Source organism: Aethalodelphis obliquidens, unplaced genomic scaffold, assembly GCF_003676395.1.
Source record: "Aethalodelphis obliquidens isolate GAN/ISIS:26980383/991018 unplaced genomic scaffold, ASM367639v1 scaffold48, whole genome shotgun sequence".
Classification (NCBI taxonomy): Eukaryota; Metazoa; Chordata; class Mammalia; order Artiodactyla; family Delphinidae; genus Aethalodelphis; species Aethalodelphis obliquidens.
The window spans coordinates 6,893,543-6,914,235 of record NW_020837992.1 but is presented as its reverse complement, the minus strand read 5'-3'; the positions used below and the strand labels follow the sequence as shown (position 1 = coordinate 6,914,235).

General features: G+C 43.5%; 1 protein-coding gene across 1 annotated transcript in view; it reads right to left on the bottom strand.

The window, feature by feature from the left end:
• Positions 1 to 20,693, bottom strand: part of HHAT (hedgehog acyltransferase) — a 364,318-nt gene that overhangs the window by 327,055 nt on the left and 16,570 nt on the right. Inside the window, exon 3 of the mRNA XM_027082906.1 lies at positions 9,898 to 9,965. Coding sequence (XP_026938707.1) covers positions 9,898 to 9,965 — 68 coding nt within the window. The remainder of the gene's footprint in view (positions 1 to 9,897; positions 9,966 to 20,693) is intronic.

Sequence of the window (20,693 nt, the reverse complement as noted above, 5' to 3'; positions counted from 1 at the left end):
AGTAAGAAGCTTATAAAGTTTTATTGGTTTTCTGCCTGAGCTGTTCTAGTAAAATGTCATAAATTTATGTCAAATGAATTTCCACTGATGAAGTGTTGACTTGCCAGTTGCCACTCACGTCAGAAACATTGGCTAAAACAACTGAACCGTTCCCCTTCCCTCCCCTATGTAATGAAGAATCTAAAATGTTGAAAACATATATCCTAAGTGATGGCCCTGAAGCCCCACTCAAAGGTCCTGTATTCAGTTCCAAGTTGGAAAGTATGTGATGGTCTGATGCCAGATCGTCCAGAATCCCCAGTGCATGATGTCACAGCCACGAGAGGAACCTTAAATGCATGGTAGTGGTACCAGCTCCTAAAGGACAAAGAGCCTCCTGAAACTTCACCCAGCCCAGCAAACAGGCTGGTGTGAACTGGTTTCTACTGCTTGCCTAATAAATGTCTATATGTGTGATCAAATTTAGCTGGAGAACTGCCTTCATACAACCCACGAGCAAAATTATAATGGACTAACTAACCCTCACCAACGTGAACTTTTCAGCAGATACTGTGATCCTGCAAGTGGCTTCAGTCAGTTCCCCACACAAAGACACCGCCCTTCACACCTCCCACGGGCCCATGATCTCACTTTTATCCTGCAGCTGCTTCTAATTTCTTTTTAACAGAGACTTATCAACTGTCATGTCATGATTTTAAAAGGTAATAACCTTTTAAAGAATGGTGACAGGCATCACTTTTAGGGAATGTACTGGGAAAAGGAAGGGTTTCCCCTCCTCCCCCCTCCCCCATGTCTCTCCCCAAATTTCAGCTCTAAGCCGCTGCTGAACTCTGCTCCTTCTACTCTCAGAATCCTATCTGTTGGAGCACTTACATAGGATGTGTTGTATAAACAACCCCCTCTACCCTGAGGGACTGTTCTTGACAATAAAAGTGCCCAAATGCAGAGTCCACATTCCAGAAGGAATGAGTTAGCCTCCAAGGGTCCCAGTCAGAAATCCAGTTCCAGACATGGCTACAATTCAAATGATTTCAATATTGGTATTGAAAGCTGCACCTGAGAATTTATTGGCATTAAGGATGTTAGAAATAAGTAATGTACAAATGAAGGAAGTGGTGTTCAACATAGGCAGTGGGTTAGAAATTTTCTCAGCCTCCAATAACCTCATAAGGGTGAGGCATCAGAATCCCTGGAGCAGGCACCCAGAGCTTCAGAGAAAACAGCCCTCCTTCTAGCACCCCCCGTGCTTCTATGTCCCTTTACTTCATAAGGTTCCATTCCCCCTGTCAGACTAGCAGGGTGTCTGCTCCTGCCCACAGAGTAGAAATGCCTCAGCCTCAGATGAATCCTTCCTGCAGGGTGCTTGTTGGAGAACCTACAGACAGAGAACAGGTTCAGTGGCAGATTTTGTACCTGCCACTGAAGAAATAAGTAATAAGTGTTTGCACACGTGGCAGAATTCAGATCTGAACTCTTTCCCTACGACGTACCACTTGGTAGTGAGGTTACAGGAAAGGAAGATATTTAACTCCTACCCACCTCCAACTACCAGAAGCTAATAAGAGTAAAACCAAAGAATCTGACTTTCGTTCAACAATCAGACAGACTCGGGTCGGTTCAAAACACTATCCTCCTGTTCAAGGCTCAGCTCAGATCCACCTCCTCTGGGGAGCCTTCCCTGGTCATTCCAAGGTTGGAAACTCACCTGGCAATTTTGGGCTATACCAACCAGGGACACTCATAAAAATGGAAACACTTTGTTCAGTGTAATGCCGATTTTCAGGAAGGACACACAAACAGGGTCAGTTGTCCTGGCTGTGTACACCTGCTATCTCTTCAGCTTGACAGATGCTGCTGCCCTTAGTTAAATAATTAGAGCATCATCCCTATTAAAGCCACATGGCAGCCTGGCATTCTCAGATGGAGTATTAGCTTCTTGAGGAGAGAAGCTATGCTTCTTACTTCCCTTAATCCACAGCACCTATAGAAAAGCAGTTGATTAGCAAAGAATTACTTGTAAACTGACCGGCCTGTGGCTGAGAAATGTCTCACTGCTCCAAACCTATATCATCACCTCAAGGTTTTACTAGGTAGTCATGGGGAACCTCTCTCTCTCTCAATCTGTTTCTTTTTCTCCCTTCTCTCCCTCCATACGTGTACATGCACACATACACACACCTGACTTTTTAGTCCTGCAGGGCTAAACCCTTGGTTCTAACTTCACCTTATCTTCTGCCGGCTCCTTCAAGAAACTTTATAACAAAATAAACAATATTTGGCAGGACTTCCCTGGTGGCGCAGTGGTTAAGAATACACCTGCCAATGCAGGGGACACAGGTTTGATCCTTGGTCCAGGAAGGTCCCACATGCCGCGGAGCAACTAAGCCCGTGTGCCACAACTACTGAATCCTGCGCGACTACAGCCCGTACTCTGCAACAAGAGAAGCCACCGCAATGAGAAGCCCATGCACCGCAACAAAGAGTAGCGCCCGCTCGCCGCAACTAGAGAAAGCCCGCGTGCAGCAACGAAGACCCAACGCAAACAAAAATCGATCAATGAATCATTAATTTTTTTTAAAAAACCAATATTTTGCATGAGTTAGTAGATATAAAAGAGAGAGGAGGGCCAAGCAGGGGCCTTAGTGATTGAGCTAATAAGCAAATTTGATGCTTATCCATGTGCATTACAGACCCTATTTGCACATAAGGCAGAGAGCTTCCCTTTCCTGTGCTCCCCAGGAAATCACTACTGCCTCACTTTTCCCCCCACCTAGCTGCAAATCTCCTACATATCAGGAAGGACATCCAGCAGGGATGAGACTAGACAAGAGACAGCGTACTGGCAGGTTAAGAGCAGGAGTTCTTCATGTGAACGAGAGGGAATCAAGCCCAACGTGTGCTCAAGAACCTTCCCTCCATTACTAGTCTGCGGGCTTCTTGCTCCGACCATTTGGAGACTCCTCAGCCCACACCCTCTCTGCCTGGAGAGGGTGGCACAGGACACAAGAATCTCCCTCTGCTGAGCAGCCCCTCTGTGAAGGGGCAAAGCTGCATCCAATCCAATCCTCTGTTAATAAGGACGGGCTGAAAATTCACACAAACAGCCACACCACACGTTCACCTGTTCCCATCAGATGGAGGAAGGCAGACACGACCAGAACACTGCAATCATCTTGGAGGAGCTACGGCTGAATGAAAATGAGGTAAGGCCTACACTCTCTAAACCTGCCAGAGTCTAGACACGTGAAACAAAGCAAACATTGCCAGGGGGCCAATGATCCTTCACAGTAAGTGCCCAACCAGACAGCCATGTCCACCTTAACCCAACCGCCACTACTGAATGCCTGCTCCAGTGAGGCAGGGACGAAAGATCCTCTTACATCTAAAACAGGTAACTGCTCTATAACACAGGCTCGGGGAGGAGTCCTGGGAATGGAGCTCATAGGAGGGAGGAATCAATGCCAACAGGGGGAGGAGCCGGGGGGAGAGGCGTCAGGAAAGGTTTCACGTGGGCCGTTGCTTGAGCCGCAGGGAAGTGTGCCCAGTCTGCATGAGGATGACGGGGAGGAAACCTCAAGGCATCCTTGGGGAATGGCAGACGATCCTGTTATTTCGTAGCACGTGGTTACTACATGGAGATGAGGCTGCTAAAACGAGGTAGGGCCAGTGGACAAACGGGGCTGAATGTCAGCCACCGGGTCTGGACTTCATACTGTGAGAAATGGGGAGGAACATTATGAGATATACATTCCAGGACGTTAAGTCCAGGGATGCACAAACCTTGCATGGGGGAGATCGGGGGAGGCGGGCAAGGTAGAGAAATGCCAAGCTCCTCAAAGAGTCCTCAGAAGAAATGGCAATGGCCCCAACCCCTTCAGTAACCGTCCCTTGCCTTCTGAATAAAGTCCAGGCTCCACCTATAGCACCCAATGGCCTTTATGATCCAGCCCCTGTCTATCCTGTATCATCCCTTGCTCTCACTCAACCTCCCAGCCAAACTGAAGGACTCTCTCAAATCCAGTCCTTAGGCCCGCTGCCCCCTTCACCCATCCTTCCCCAGTGCCTCAGCTCTAATTTCTGTGAGTCTGGGTTACAGGCACCTTCTGTTTCTGCATGCCCCGTGAATAGCTGCATCACTTACCTCACTGTCTCAGCATCAGTGTCCCCCGAATTCAGGGCCCAGTGAAGACAGAGCCTGGAAGGTCACAGCCCCCCAGCACCCAGCCTAGAAGCCTCTCACACAGCAGCCACTCAATGAATATTTGTTAAATGATTCAACATAGAGCTTGCTGAGGGTGTTTTTTTTGAAGTATCAAACTACAGAGGAATTTATAAATAAGTTGAATATTAAAATCTTTATAGGTAAAATCTGAGTAGCTAAAAATTTTATCTTTACTTTAGAAACGACCTCTTCTCTCTTAACATTCAAAGACATAAGTGATCAAGCTTCCCTTCTCTGATCTTCTCTTCTCTTTCTAACCTTCTTGGCAGGCGCTGAAAATTCCTCTCTGATTCGACTTCTGAAAGAACGTCTCATTCACAAGTGGGCCCCAATTTCAGAACTGTCACAGGAAGAGATGTCCTCAGGAAAGAAATGAGTAATTGATTACATGTAAAATTCTTCATAATGCATTAGGCTTTTGAGAGCTCCTTTCAGTAGCAATCCATCCCCTTCTAGATTTAAACGTTTCTCTGTAGAACATGATCTCCTTGCCAGACAGGGGGAATCAACAAATCTTATCTCTAAAGCAAGGACGTCACCATCCATGGAAGGACAAAATAATGACCACAGCAGCATGGACTGAGGATCCAGTCTGTACCAACCACATACATGCTGGTTGTTTTATCATCATCTCTTTCTCCACAATAAGACCTCCCGTTCCCATATTCCACAACATAAAACTAAGGCTCAAGTGAGGTGAATGATTTTCCAAAATGGAGCAAACTGCATTTTGAACTCAAGTCCATCCAACTCCACACCTGTGCTCTTTCCATTATAACAACTATCTTGAATCATAAATAAAAATAGGGGCTTCCCTGGTGGCGCAGTGGTTGAGAGTCCGCTTGCCGATGCAGGGGACACGGGTTCGTGCCCCGGTCCGGGAAGATCCCACATGCCGCGGAGCGGCTGGGCCCGTGAGCCATGGCCGCTGAGCCTGCACGTCCGGAGCCTGTGCTCCGCAATGGGAGAGGCCACAACAGTGAGAGACCGTGTACCGCAAAAAAAAAAAATAATAAAATAAAAAAGGAAAACAAATTCATGATAATACAACCCAACATGAGCTTCAGTCATGTCAGTTTGATTCAGAACCTACTATCTAGAAATATCAAGCAAGGAACATGGCCACTAAAAAGTTTCCTTCATGTTCTTGGGACATCTAGCAAGAACACTAGGCAAGACAAAAGGGAACCACCAAACACCGAGACAGATGGCCAGAACTGGAAAGGCATCGGGCTCGACCTGTCCCTGGCCACACACAGGTTCCCAGCGCAGGACTGCTCCAAGAGGCCACTGGAGCCCACGCGGGGAGGCACTCTCAAGCCTGGAAAAAGATACATCGTGAAACAGGATGCAAACGTCACAGCATATCTAAGCCGAACACTCCTTGAGAGCTGCACCTACGCAATCTCCCCCACCACAACTGGCGTCTCTCGGCAGAAACAAGCAGCTTTACACCAGAGGAATGATAAGACCCAAAGGTATTCCTGATTTGGGCTATAATCCTCCCTACCATCATCGGCAACCGGAGGACTGTGGTCAGACCCAGCAACCTTTCACTGTCCTAAGGGAGGCTTCCCCTTGAGTCACCATCACCCTGATACATTCGTCTCCTTTCCAACCACACTGAGCCCCTCTGGAAGAGCATCTTCTCTACAGATGACCTTGCCAAATCCCACCCATTCTGTGGAGCTCAGCTGAAGGTCTGCCCCCAGAAGCAGTGTGGGATTGCTTGTGCCCACAGTGGTCTCTCCCTGCTCTGACTGTCAACACTGTCCCACTCGGCATTCATGTACATGCCAATCAAGGTGAACTTAGGACTGATGCGTTTTACGCCAATGTTGCCACCTGGCACAGTGTTACTGTCTCCTGCAGTTAAATTCAGCAAAATACTCACCTACTCTGTCCCAGGCACTGAAGATACAGGACTCATTAAATCCCAGCCCTGCCCCTGTGAGATTCACAGTCTGGTGGAGGATGGATACTACAAGATAACACTGTACAAATACATTTATCATAATAGGGTACAAGATTCAATCCAAAGCATGACTACACATCACCCTGTTCATCTCCTTCAGATCATTTAGCTCAATCTGTGGCTGTTAACGTTTATTCATTTACTTACTGTTGGTCTGTCCCCACTAGGAGACACTGGGACAGGAAGTTTGTCTGTCTGGTTCACTACTATGTCCCTAGCATTCCACATGGACTTGGGCGCAGAAACACATGCGTTAAAAGCTGTATTTGTGGAAGGAGATAAAAAGAGAAGCAGAGGAGTGTCAGGAACTAGGCGCATTAAAAAGCCCAAGTTAAAGGTCCACGCAATGCTTCCGTGATAGGAGACACCTGGGCTCAGATGTGAAGTGTGAGTGAGGACCAGATAGGGAAGAAGTGGAGCACGATCCAGAGGAGGAAACAGGATGAGCAAAGGTAAGAAATGGCCAAGTCAACATGACGAAGTCCTTAAATACGACTGCAGGCCAGCCATTCTCAAAGAGAGGCGGTTTTGTCCTTAGGGGGCATGTGGTGACGCCTGGAGACATTCGTGACTGTCATGACTTGGTGCTACTGGCATCTACGAGGTGGAGTCCAGGGATGCTGCTAAACACCCTACAATGTACAAAACAGGCCCCCAAACAAAGGAGGTCAGCAGTGCTGAGGTTTAGCGACATTTAAAGGATGGACTGGTCAGAGGACATAAAAGCTTCCTTCTAAAGTTCACAATTTCTACTCATGCCTAATGTCACCTTTTGATTAGAATTTAGACCAGAATAGCGTTTGCTTGCCACCTCCCATAACCTCCAAAGGAAATACTCAGAACCTATTAGGCTTCTGTTTTAGCTGCAATAAGACTTTCAGCAGACATCCATGAACCTCCTGTCACTACATATGGCCCCGGGTCTATTTTATGATCTTCACCAAGGACACAGAATCAATTTCCTTCATCTGTTGGCTATCCACCCTGGCTCATCATTTTCCCTCTAAATTCTAGGACTCCAAACTACTCATCCCCTATGCAGGGTAATGAGATACAGAAAGATGAGGAAAAGAGGTGCTCAACACCATCAGATGAATGGATGGAAGGATGGTCAGCAGGACAGAGGAACAGAGATTTTTCCGAATAGAAAAAGTCCTTGGAGCTTTTATCTGAGCCTTGTGCACTGTTCCACAAAGGCAGGGTCGACCTAAACGTTGACATCCACTGCCTGTGCCCATCACCCCAGGGGGCTGTCATGGAGAATGCACAGAAGAGGTCATGTCCCCAGGATTCTGAAGCTTTGGCAGGGAGTCAAGCAGCTGAACGTGATGGAGTGGTGGGAGCTGGGAAGTCAGCGAAGACAAAGCCCCTTTGTCTAGAAGTAGCAACACCCAGCAGGGCTGAGCCTGCAACAATGAAATCCATGGGAGCTCCAAACCTGTCAGGGCCTGATCCTCGTTCAGCTTCTCATATTGCCTCACAGTTGCTTCTCTTCAGCGAAAAGTCTCTTAGTCTAAAATGAGTTTGCTTATTTTTGCCCCTGGCAAACAATTCAGTATTATCTGAAATGCCTGAATTATGACTCTAAAATTTTTTTTTAAATCACCATTTTTTTTCTGTTGTAAGAGATCCAATAGCAGTATATTTCTAAAGAGTAGATCCCCGACACTCACAAGGGCTATCTGCTGTTGTAACCAGAGCAGGACCCAATGGGGCCTTCCCAGGACAAACCCCCCTGCCCACTGTCCTCTGCCTGTCTCGTCTGCAGAAAAACTGTAATCAAAGAGTAAGTTTAATCAGAGAAGTGAGAAAATGCGAAAGCAAAGGAAAAAGTCAAACAAGGCAAAACAATAATAGTTTAGCCATTAAACAAAGTCAAGGACCTTTAGTTTCTCCTCAGGGGCTATAGATATATTCTGAGCCATATCCTTTGAGCTGTTTTGCAGATACTGAAACCCCCACCAGGTGGAAGAAGTTAACTATATGCTGCCCACAAGCACGTAGACCCCAGACCAATCAGCACCAGAAGGTTGATGATGTTGACTCCTGGTTGCCTCACCACCAACCAAGAATGTCCATGAGCTGATGATGCACCTTGCAACTCTCTCCTCAACACATAGCCCCTTCCTCTTTTCCCTATATAATTTCTGAACAAAACTTGGGGAGTTGGTTCTTTGGGACATGAGTCCACCTTCTCGCCAGGATTGACAGCTACCTCAATAAAGCTACCTTTCCTTTTACCCAACACTTATCTCTCAGTATTGGATTCCTGAGCGATGAGCAGCTAAACCTGAGTTCTGTAACACTGTGACAACTCAAGTTCCACTGTGACATAAAGCTTCCCAAATTTCCTCATCTCTGAAGTGGGCACATTACACGTCTTACTAATAATCCTAAAAAGGACTTATTTAAATCAGAAACAGTTACAAATGGATTCGATGTATGAAAATTAAATTTATATCCAACTTTTCACGGAAATGTCTGGTGGGCAGAACAACTGGGAAGAGCATCATGCAGGGCAGGACATTCTTCCCAGCCCCAGACAAACATGAACCATGTATTTAATACGGTGGCTCTGTACAGAGCCAGAGCTGGAAGAAAAGGGACAGGTTACCCTAGAAAATCAAATGGACATGGAAGCCAGTTTTCTTCAATTCTAAGTAAGATCTGTAACTCTCAAAGTAGGAAGATATCAATACAGGCAGTACCCAGTTTGGAAACGAACTGTCTTCCAAAGTTCATTTGTAAGTCAGGTGCTCCGAACTTGGAGTGCAAGCATCATTCTATGCCCCAAGCCAACCAACAAAAGCTGATTAAACTTACAATATACCTGGCACACTACACACTTAGAGCAAAAATAGTAAAAAGCAATGGTGTGATATCATTTTTTTAAACATATCCAAATGCCTAGAAAAACAAATACACAGCTCCTCACTAGGGCTGACCTGAACCCAAACTATGAGCTGAAGCTGGACGTCATGTGATCCAAGTCATTACTGAAATGGGATCCTGGAAAACTGAAAGGGGAAGAATGAGAAAAACTCCAGACTCAAGAGGAAAGGGGTTCTGGTGGGACACAGAAAGTAGTCTAACATCTTGCAATCAAAAGAGGAGGGTCTGGTACCTACCCATGACATACTCTGAAGAACAGAAGTGCTAACCGTCACCACTAGGAGAGCAACAGCGGCCACCCTGCCAGCGATCTAAGCAGGCACAATGAGCTGCAGTGGAGGATAAATGGCCCACTGCCACCCGGAACCAGGGAGCAGAGGGGCGGGGGATTCCCAGCATGCTCTGCAGGGTGTGGACGGCCAGGGGCAGTAGAGGCAGGAAGGAAACAGTTCCACAGTTGCCATGAGTTGGTATAGGGAGTGTCCAGGAGCCACATTTGACTCCAATAGCTATGGCTAGGTCAGGAAGGAACTTCCTAAACTTTACAAAAGTGAAATCTGCATGAACCGATAAGGTTACCGATCCACATCTCTAGTATTTTGAGAGGAGAACATGGCATGAGATAAAGACAAAGCACGGGAATGCCTTTCTCTACACGGCACACTCGCACCTTTTACAGCAGGAAAGGTACTTAATGTCCAGTCGTTGCTGAGTACTATGGCTGGGTCAACACCAAATACAAAAGTGATGCAAAACACTGAAACCGGGTTTGAAAATGGAAAAGGTTTATCACTGATCCACTCTGTACCTTCTTTAATCCTCCAAATAAAGTGTCAGTGTCCAGGTCAAATTCTTGGTCCAGTTCCTCTTCATGTTCTGACAAGAAAAACAGTGTGCATTAGTCACGAATCCAAATGAAACTGGGCTTGGTTTAACAGGAGAGGTACCAAAGGGAACTGGAATACGTCCTGGAAAAGCTGCCCGTGGACTGAGCTACAGGCATGGAAACATGTCACACTCCTTCATTTCTGTGACCTCAGTTCCTGGAAATACATGGTGGGGCTGATGGAAATGTCCCTTTAATTTGTCACAAGGGTCACAAAAGGAGAGGGATTAAGCGCAAAAGCTTCCAGCACAAGGAAGCACAGGAGGGATGAGGGCAAATGCCCCGCTTGTACAGGTGGTGAAAAAAATTTTTAAACAGACCATGCCACAAAATGACGGTGATCATAGCCCTGTGATATAAAGCTAACAAGATTATTGATGGAATTGTACAATGGTAATACATATGCTTATAAGTAAACGGTACAATTGGTTTAAAACAAAAAATATTTAAGAATCTTATTCAAATACTTCCTAAGGGTGAACAATAACCAGGCGCGGTGTGAAATAGCAGGAGTAACGCAGAACACGACTGGCAAGGCTTTTGCTCTCCTGGGACTTACTGTATACTGGATGAGAGAGAGAAACAAATAATGAGAAATTACAATGGTGCTGAAGAATGCCATGCTATGGGAGGTAAGGAGTGCTATGGGGGTTGAGTCTGGGGTGTCTATTTGATGTCAATAGGCAGCTGGATGGGCATGGACGGAGCTCAAAACAGCGCCTCAGTTGGAGGTAAAGACTTAGGAGTCCCCAGGGTAGTAATGAAGCCTCCAGGATGACTGAGATCACCCAAAAGGGCACAGACTGCATAGACATAGACAAGAAAAGAAAAATCCAGTGCTCATCGGACCAACAAACATACAAAAAACACAGAGGACCACAAAGGAGCTACCCAGAAAGATCAAAGGAAAACCAGGAGAGAGTACGTCACTAAAACATAATCGTGAAATGATGCTGGTTTCAGAGTAGGATCAAAGGGCAGATTTACACACACTAGATGCAAACAGCACCCCCAGCCTCAAACCCCAGGCAACACTGCCCCCAGGAAAAGCACAAAAGGGAGGCTCATCGAGTCCTGGGGCCCAGTGTGCCACAGGGCGCAACTCCAGGTCACATTCACACTGAATTTCTTAAGGTCCAGGAGGTGCTGTGGCTGTGTGTGATTGCCCTGGTCCTTTCTGTTACAGCTGCACACAGGCCACGTTGTGTGTGTGTGTGTGTGTGTGTGTGTGTGTGTGTGTGCGTGTCTGTGTGTGTGCGCTGTGCTGTACACAGACTCAAGTTCCAAGGGAACAGCCCACAAACAAGCAGCAAGCTATTACAATCCAACAAAGTAACAGGTCTCTCCGAACACTAACAAAAACAAGGGGGGAACCTCTCTGCTTTCCTGCCTCCTCTGTTTTGGCTTCACTTTCCTACAAAGTGCAACCTCCAGAAACAACAGAATTATGCAGAATTGAAACAAAGCAAAAACGTGAGTGCTTCTTTTTTAAAAGGGTACATTCCAAAGCCGTGAAGTTTACAAGCTAAGCAGCTGACTCCCCCAAATTAGGACACATCTCCCTCTAGTGGGAAAGAGGAATCGTATGCAGACATGAGAATTAAGATGAAATCCTGTCTGGCGCTGTCCAGTGGAAATACTATCTGAGACACATTTATAATTTTAAAGTTTCTAGTAGCCACACTTTAAAAAAATAATTTTTCAAAGTGAAATTAATTTTAGAATATTTTATTTACCCTAATATGTCCAAACATTATTTCAACATGGAATCAATATTAAACAATTATTAATGAGTTATTTTACATTCCTTTTTCTTACTGATTCTTCAAAATTCCATGGACACATTATCCTTACAGCACATCTCAATTTGAAGTGGCCACATTTCAAGAGCTCATTAGCCACGTGCAGCTATAGCAATGGACAGTATGGTTCTACACCAAAACCCTCCCTCAGCTTTTGGAGAATTCCTACCAATCACCCTTCTCTGATTTCTTGACACAAACAAATGCTGTATGACGTACATTTAAATTACAACTTAGATCCTTTCATGATACTTTGGTGATCTCTGTCTTCAGACCGTCTTGAATTAGCTAAAATGCATTGCTATAGAATTTGGTAGAGTTCTACCAAAGTTTGGTTGAATTCTACCAAATTTGGTAGAATTTGGTAGAACGGAAGCTGAGAAACCGTAGCCGGAGATCTTTCCGTGAAGGGTGACGACCCTCAGAACTTCTCTGATTATCCTCCTTAGGTGAGGACCCCACACCCTCACCCTTTGGGCAAGAAGGAGATTTCATCATAACTCACATTCCCTCAAGCAAGAGGACGCTGCAAATGGAGAGAAGCCTTCTCTACCTGAGCACTTTTCTCTGCACCACACGGGCCTGACTGTGGGCAGAGCCAGCCCTTTCTTCTAGGTGCCCTGGCTCCACTTCCCCAAATTCAGCGCTCCACAAAACTGCCTGAGAGCAGAGAAATGAAGCAGTTTCTGCTGATGAGCCCTCAATACTACGTCAGCTGTTGATTCTTCCCCTGCCCTCCACCACCAACCACCACCCAACAATGGGATACATCAAAGCCCCATTCCACCTGCTGAGTGAGAGGGTTCGCATTTCAATCGCCAATGAGCTGTGGTGGTAAACCATTCACTTAGAGCCTCTAACCTACCTACCCCTTCACCCTCAACAGTGTGATGGGAAATCAATTCCGGTGTGGGGTAGGGGTAATTAGAGGGAAGGGGAGGGAAACACACACACACACACACACACACCCTCGTCTGATACAAGCCACTGTCGGGCACATGCACACCCAACCGTGGCCCAACTGTCCTGCTGTTTCTATGCATTTGAAAAATTCCAATCAGCTCCTATGGAGTCTTTATTTCTCTAGGAAGCCGGAGGATAGAGCAGACCGCGGTAGTAAATGAGAGTGGGGGAAGGGAGCCGAAAAGATGGGCTTCTAAAGGTAAGAGAATTTAATAGTAAGCAACTCTCAGATATGCACAGGTACATGATCACACACAAGAGGGAAGAAAAGGTGCTGGTTTTTCCATGAGATTCTTGAAGTATGTGGGCTCCTTCTCTCTTCTCTTCCAGTTCCCACTCAGGGAATAGTAAAGTGGTTTAGAAATAGCCCAAGCAAAAACAAATCATATATGTAAATAGGATGCAAAGCGATATACACATAAATGACCTTCAAATCTCCCTGAAAGAGCTGCTCATCTGCGACTCCTTAGGAATTCTGGGGTCTATCAAGGCAGGCCACCAGGCACACAGTTTGCATGGGAATCCTTAGGGCTGCCTGGAGAGCCAGAAGCCCCAGACTAAGATGGAAACGCTCCAGTAAAGAAAAAGCCGTAAGCTTTGACGCAACACAGAGCAAAGGCTGGGGGAGCAGGGGGCCTGAGGAGTGAGGCGCTGTAGAGTCTAACACTGAGGGTTGCCTTCAAGTGCCCCCCAGCCCAGGGCCCGTCCCGAGTCATTGTGAGAGGTTAATCACGGGCTTTAAGAAAGCAGACTCTCTGGAAGCCAACAAGCCCCTCCCTTGAGGATCAGTGTCAATCTAGGAAGAAAACATCAGTGCAAGCCTGAGAGGAAGGGGTGGGCCAGGAGACTTGGAATTCCAGTAGGAAGGCAGCGACTTGACGGTTTCCTATGACCCTGGCCATAGGTAACATGGAAAAAAAAGATCAAATATAACACGAAGCCCTGACAAATAGAACACTCAGAGTCTTAGCTGCACCACAGCATAATTAATGCCGGCTATCTAGACAGGCTGTCCAGACCTTGCCCCCTGCAATTGGGTCCTTTCACAAGGCTGTATTAACTGAAGGGCCCCTAGTGGTTCTGTCCATGGGCAGCCAGCTCACCTGGTTCCAAGGGCACAGGCCACCTGTACAAACACAGGACTGGTAGCCTTTGTTTCCCTGCCCTGAACTGGGGCCACCAGATAAGTAACCAGCCATCTTGCAACCAAACTCCTAATCACAGAAGCAAGTGGGAAAAATTACCTCCGGATTGACAAAGACTGTCCCCTGTGACAGGTTAGTATGTTGCATGAACGACATAAAAGAATTAATCCATAAATGAGCTGCTATAGCCTTTTCTCATAAGCTGGGATTAGTGACAAGTGATAAGAAAAGGCATGTAAAGGAACAAACAAAAGTCAAAAGATGAATATGCTCAACTATATTTGCATCCCACTTTAAGAACACCTACTAGAAAAAAAAAAGAGAAAAGAAACTGGAGGCGGCAATTCAAATGATTTGCTCCATATCTGCTTAAATATCAGGGCTCTCTGGTGTCACAGAGTTTATTTAGAGAAACATTAACTGCTTGTCACTGAAGATTAAAGAAATGAAAATAAAATACCTGTGAAATAAAAACTCAAATCAATGGAAAGCACAGTTCCTTTTATAAAAATGTCTCTAACTGCAAATTTTCAGGAAGATAGCTACTCCATGAAAGATGAGCCTGGGCTCTGTAAAGCCAAAAAGATCTAGGGTGGCTGCTGTTCATCAGAAAGTAATCACAGAGAACAGAATAATGGGAGAATTTATAAATAAATCCAAGAGCTTGTTCTTCGAAAAAGAGAATCAACCTACCAAGTAGACAAAACCTTTTTAAATTTCCTAAAACAAGGGACACACGTAGAATTCAAAACATTTTAAGAACAGGACATACAACCGTACATTAATACATGTGAAAATTTCAATGAAATCGAAAAATATAAATTACTCACACTGACTTAAGAAGAAAAGCTACGTATACCAATAATCCGGAAAGATACTGAAAAGTTTTCGATAAGTCTACTTCCAAAGAGACTCTGTGGCTAGACAAGCTTACAAGCGAATGATATCAAACTTTGATGCCGACACTTCGTATACTACTTAAACAGCTCCATAATATTGGCCGAGTCAGTGGGGGAGCGTCCCCATTCATTTCAAAAACTTAACAGAATGCTGATACTGAAATCTGAGGATGAAACAATAAAACTACAGGCCAGTTAATCTCACTCAGAAATTATTAATATTTTTTTAAACACAGAAACAACCAGTGTATTTAAAAATAGCATAGTCACGGTAGGTTTGTTGTAGGAAACCATATGAACTATATTGGAAATATGATTACAATATCAATAGGTTGAGAAAGGAAAACTATGTAATCATCTGAATAGATACTTTAAAAATGGATAAAATTCAACACGTATTGCTGATTTTAAAATTTTAGTAAAAGGGAGCTAGACATAGTCCTTAACATGTTTTTTTTTCCAAAGAAAAGCTTATTCAGCGTTTCACTAATGGTAAAACAATATACGGCTTTCCATTAAAGTTAGGGATAACAAAATAAGGACAGCATTCTTTTCCAACTAGTATATTGTTCTAGAAGTCCTGGCTAAGTAATAATAGATGAAGCAAAACCATTATCATTATGTGTGGGTATTATCTAAGTACAAAAACCAGGAGAATCAAATGATAAAAGCCAGTGGAACCCTAAGAGAATTCAAAAATTTTTGGAACATAAAATAGAGAGACCAAAATAAACAACTTTACCATAGACCAGAAATAATCAGCTAGAAATTACAGAAAATATAATTGGAAAGGTTCCCAATTATAAAACGAAGAAAAAGACTTATAAATAATCTTAGGAATTTTAACAGGGCCTATTATGAAGACAACCATGAACTTTTTTTAAGGGAAGTAACAGAAACCTTGAGGAAAAAACACCATACTCCTGGATGCAATATTATAAGATTGTCAATTATTTACAAATTAATTTCTAGGCTTACTGTAATTCTGATTAAAACCCTAATGAGATTTTTTTGGAACCTGCCAATTTCAAACGTATCTCGAAGAATAAACCAGTAAGAATAGCTAAAAAAAGAATGGAAATAAAGAACAAGGAGTGGTAACTTTCTCCACCAGATATTCAGACATTTAAAAAGCAAAAATAATTAAAACAGCACAGTACTGATGTGAGAATTAATTGAGAAATCAATGAAACAGAAAAGACAGCCCCCATACTGTGTGTGTATGCATGTGTGCATATCCATAAAAGAATTTAGTAGATATAATAATTTAGTACATGATCAAGACTGCATTATAATTCAATAAAGAAAGACTTATTAAATAGTGTTTGGTTACCTATTTGGGAAAAAAAAGTAATTTAACTCTTCACACTTCTTATCAATATACCAAATACATATGAGGTGGATTGAAGAATAAAGGCTAACCTTACTGAGACTACAGTAAGATGGACATTCTCCAATAGAAAACGTGTTAATTGGCACAGCCTTCCTGGAGAACAGTCTGGGTTTATCTATCAAGAACCTTAAAAACATTCATGTAGTTTGACTCTATACTTCCTCTTCCGGACATCCTTCTGAGAAAAACAATCAGGTACGATAAAACAGTACAAATAGATTCCTCACAAAATAAATGAGCTAAGCATTCAACTCATGAAGCTGGAATGAAGGAACAGAGCAAACCCAAAGAAACAATAAGGAAGGGAATAATCAGATAAGGGCAGAAATCAATGAATTGGAGAACAAAAAGAAACAATTGAGATATCTAACAAAGCTGAAAAGATTAATAAGATCTCTAGCACAATTGATCAAAAGAAAAAAAAGTAGGACGGAGGGAGTGAAGGAGAAGATGTAAATAACAAAGTATACAATGAGAGAAAAGCCAACTAGAGAAACAACAAACTTTTTCTAAGGTAAGTATTACAAACCACAATATACTAATCAAGTTGAAAACCTCCATAAAATGCATAGATCACTAGAAAGCTACAAAATGTCGAAATAGGTACAAGAAGAAAGAAATTTTGAATATAAATCAATACTAAGCTGAAACAGTAGGCCATGACTTCCCTTTCCAGATGCTTTTCCAGGTGACCTCCTATCACCAATGGTTTTCACTGATGAGAATTCAACTGTTTTCATTCCAAGAACTGCGTTAAGCTGATATGAACGACAAAAATACATAGCCCTCTTTTAGGCAGAGGCATTAATTCTTTCAAGGTTACTGCGTGACACATTGCATCTTTCCTCAAATTAAGTGCAATCAGAGAGACATAAAAGTATTTCTACATGTTCTAAACCATAAGACACAAACTTAACGGAGCAGGTTTGGATTACCCACAATACTGCAGAATACCAGGGGAGAGGTCACCAAGCATAGAAGATCACCACTACCACCACCACCCCACCCCCAAGCATTTCCATATGACTTTGACACACCCTATGTAGACTCTTGGAAGAGCTGAGTGGAAGAAGGGCTGTTCTGTTCAGTCCCTGCTGTGGATTTTCCAAGAGATCCCTTGTGACTAGGGCTGTTATAATCAGTCTGCTGCTGTCCCTAATGGTCAGACCACCCTGCTACTGCTGATGGGGAAGAGAGCAGCAAATGAGATGCCTGCTCTGTGCCCAGAGAAAGCAGCCGTGTAAGTGCCCACCCGTGGCATTCCACTTAACGAATAAGTTCTGAGCCTCTAGTATGTTCTAGGCCCTATATTTGCTCCAGAAACAAACACCCAAAAAAGTTCAAAGAAGAGACAGTTTTCCCAGTGGATCTACTTCCATAACTGGGTTAAGTGGCACTTTTTCCTGAATTAGATAGTAAGACGTGGAGCCAAAGAAACTCAACATTGCGTTAAACACATTTTGGCAAGGCAGGGGGATCTGGCTTCCATGAGCTGAATGGAAAAAGGAATAGAGAAATAAGACACTTCTTGGGAGTGGCCACTTTGGCAATGATATTAAGAGGAAAAGCCTGAAGGATAAAAGAAGCTCCAGGCTAGGGTGTGGTCAGTAATAAATCAAACAGGATGACAGCCGCTGGATTGACTGAGATGCAGAAAAGTTCTGTAGTCTCCACAGAAGGATCCCCTCCCACCTCCATCCCAGTAGCTTTCACCACGTAAGAAGGAAAAATTTTGTTCCAGTGGGATAAAATTTTAAGGTTTGAACTTTTATAGTATAATGGATAAAAGGGCTTCTCCTATAAAGCAAGCTGCTTTAGGAAATTAAATTATCAATAAATACGAGTGGCAGAATAGAATAAAATATTGGGTCTAGAGTTGGACAAACCTGTTCCATTATTTATTAGATGTGTGGCCTTGGACAAGTTATATTTTTCAACCTCAGTATCCCCATCTGGGTAAAGAAGTATAACACCCATTGTGGTAGAGAGACTCCAAAGATGGCCACCATCAATTCCTTGTCTCCGTGTCTATGTGCACTGCTCCAGCCATAAAAAGCCATAGTCCTTCCTCCCCTTGAATCTGGACTGGCCCTATGATTTGCTTTGACCAATAAGCGAGGCAGAAGTGACCTACTCAACTTCCCAGATTGGGTTTTAAGAGATCCGCAGCTTCTGGTTTTACACACATGCAATACTCCTTCTTCAAAGCCACGTGGAGAACCACATACAGAGAGCCACAGCAGTCCAGTTGACAGCCTCCAGCGGAGCTCTTGGCTAATAACCAGTCATGTGAGTCAGCCATCTTGGACGCTTCAGCCTAGCTGAGCCACCAAATAATTGCAGCCCAGCAACAGCACACAAAGCAGAACTGCCCAGCTAAGTCCAATCCAGATTTATTAAAAACAAAGTCTCACAGAACATGAAACTCCATCAATGTAATCCATCAAAACAACAGGCTAAAGAAAAATTACATGAGCATATCAGTAGATGCACAAAAAGCATTCGAAAAAATCCAACACCCATTTATGATTCAAAACTCCCAGTAAACTAGAAATAGAGAGGACCCTCCTCAACTGAGTAAAGAACACCCACAAAAACCTACAGCTAACATCATCCTTAATGGCGAGTAACTAGAAGCTTTCCTGCTCAGATAAGGAAAAAGGTAAGGATGTTCCCTCTCATCACTCCTTCTCAACACTGTACTGGAAATCCTAGCTAATGCAGTAAGAGGAGAAAATGAAATATAAGGTATACAGAATGGGAAGGTGGAAATAAAACTGTCTTTGTATGCAGATAACATGATTGTCTATCTAGAAAAACCAAAGAATCGACCAAAAAACTCCTGGAATTAATAAGCAATTATGGCAAGGTTGCAGGAAACAAGGTTAATATATAAAGGTCAGTCGCTTTACTATATATCAGCAATGGGGCTTCCCTGATGGCACAGTGGTTAAGAATCCGCCTGCCAATGCAGGGGACATGGGTTCGAGCCCTGGTCCAGGAAGATCCCAGATACCACGGAGCAACTAAGCCCGTGCGCCACAACTACCGAGCCTGTGCTCTAGAGCCCACCAGCCACAACTACTGAGCCCATGTGCTACAACTACTGAAGCCTGCGCGCCTAGAGCCCTGCAACAAGAAAAGCCGCCACAATGAGAAGCCCGCACACCACAACGAAGAGTAGCCCCCGCTTGCTGCAACTAGAGAAAGCCTGTGTGCAGCAATGAAGACCCAACGCAGCCAAAAAACAAATAAACAAATATATATCAGCAATGAACAAGTAGAATTTGAAATTAAAAACAACAGCACCCCCCAAAATGAAATATTTAGGTATAAATCTAACAAAATATGCATGTTATAAATGAGGAAAACAACAAAACTCTGATTAAAGAAATCAAAGAAGAACTAAATAAATGGAGCTATATTCCATGCTCATGGAAAGGCTCAATATTGTCAAGATATCAGTTCTTCCATACTTGATCTATATATTCAATGCAACCCAAATCAAAATCCTAGCAAGTTATTTTGTATATATCAACAAACTGATTCTAGAGTTTATATGGAGAGGCAAAAGACCCAGAACAGACAACACAATATTGAAGGAGGAAAACAAAGTCGGACAACCAGTACTATCCAACTTCAAGACTTACTAAAAAGGTATGGTATGCAAGACAGTGTGGTATGGGTAAAAGAACAGACAAAGAGATCCATGCAACAGAATAGACAACCCAGAAATAGACCCACATAAATATACACAACCAATCTCTGACAAACAAGCAAAGGTAATACAGTGGAGCAAAGAGAGCCTCTTCAACAAAAGGTGCTGGAACAAATGGACATCCACATGCAAAAAAAATGAATCCAGACACAGACTTTACACCCTTCACAAATGGACATCATAGATCTCAATGTAAAATGCTAAACTATAAAACTCCTGGAAGATAACATCAGAGAAAATCTAGATGACCTTGGACGTGGCAATGACTTTTTAGATACAACACCAAAGGCATAATCCATGAAAGAAAAAAATTGATAAGCTGCCTGTGTTAAAATTTAAAAGTTTTGCTCTATGAAAGACACTGTAAAGGGAATGAGAAGACTAGCCACAGATTGGGAGAAAATATTTGCAAAAACATATCTTATAAAGGGTTATTATCTAAAAGATACCAAAAACTGTTGAAAATCGACAGTGAGAAAATGAACAATCTGATGTTAAAATGGGCAAAAGTCCTCACCTGACAGCTCATCAAAGCATGTAGATGGCAAACAAACATATGAAACTATGCTCCACAATACACATCAGGGAAATGCAAATTAAAACAATAACAAGATACCACTACACACCTATTAGAATGGCCAAAATCTAAAACACCGACAACACCAAATGCTGACAAGGATGTGGAGCAACAGGAACCCATTGCTGGCGGGAGGGCAAAATGATACAGCCTCTTTGGAAGAAAACTGGCAACTCTTTGGAAGAAAGCTGTTTATAAAAATAAACATACTCTTAACATAC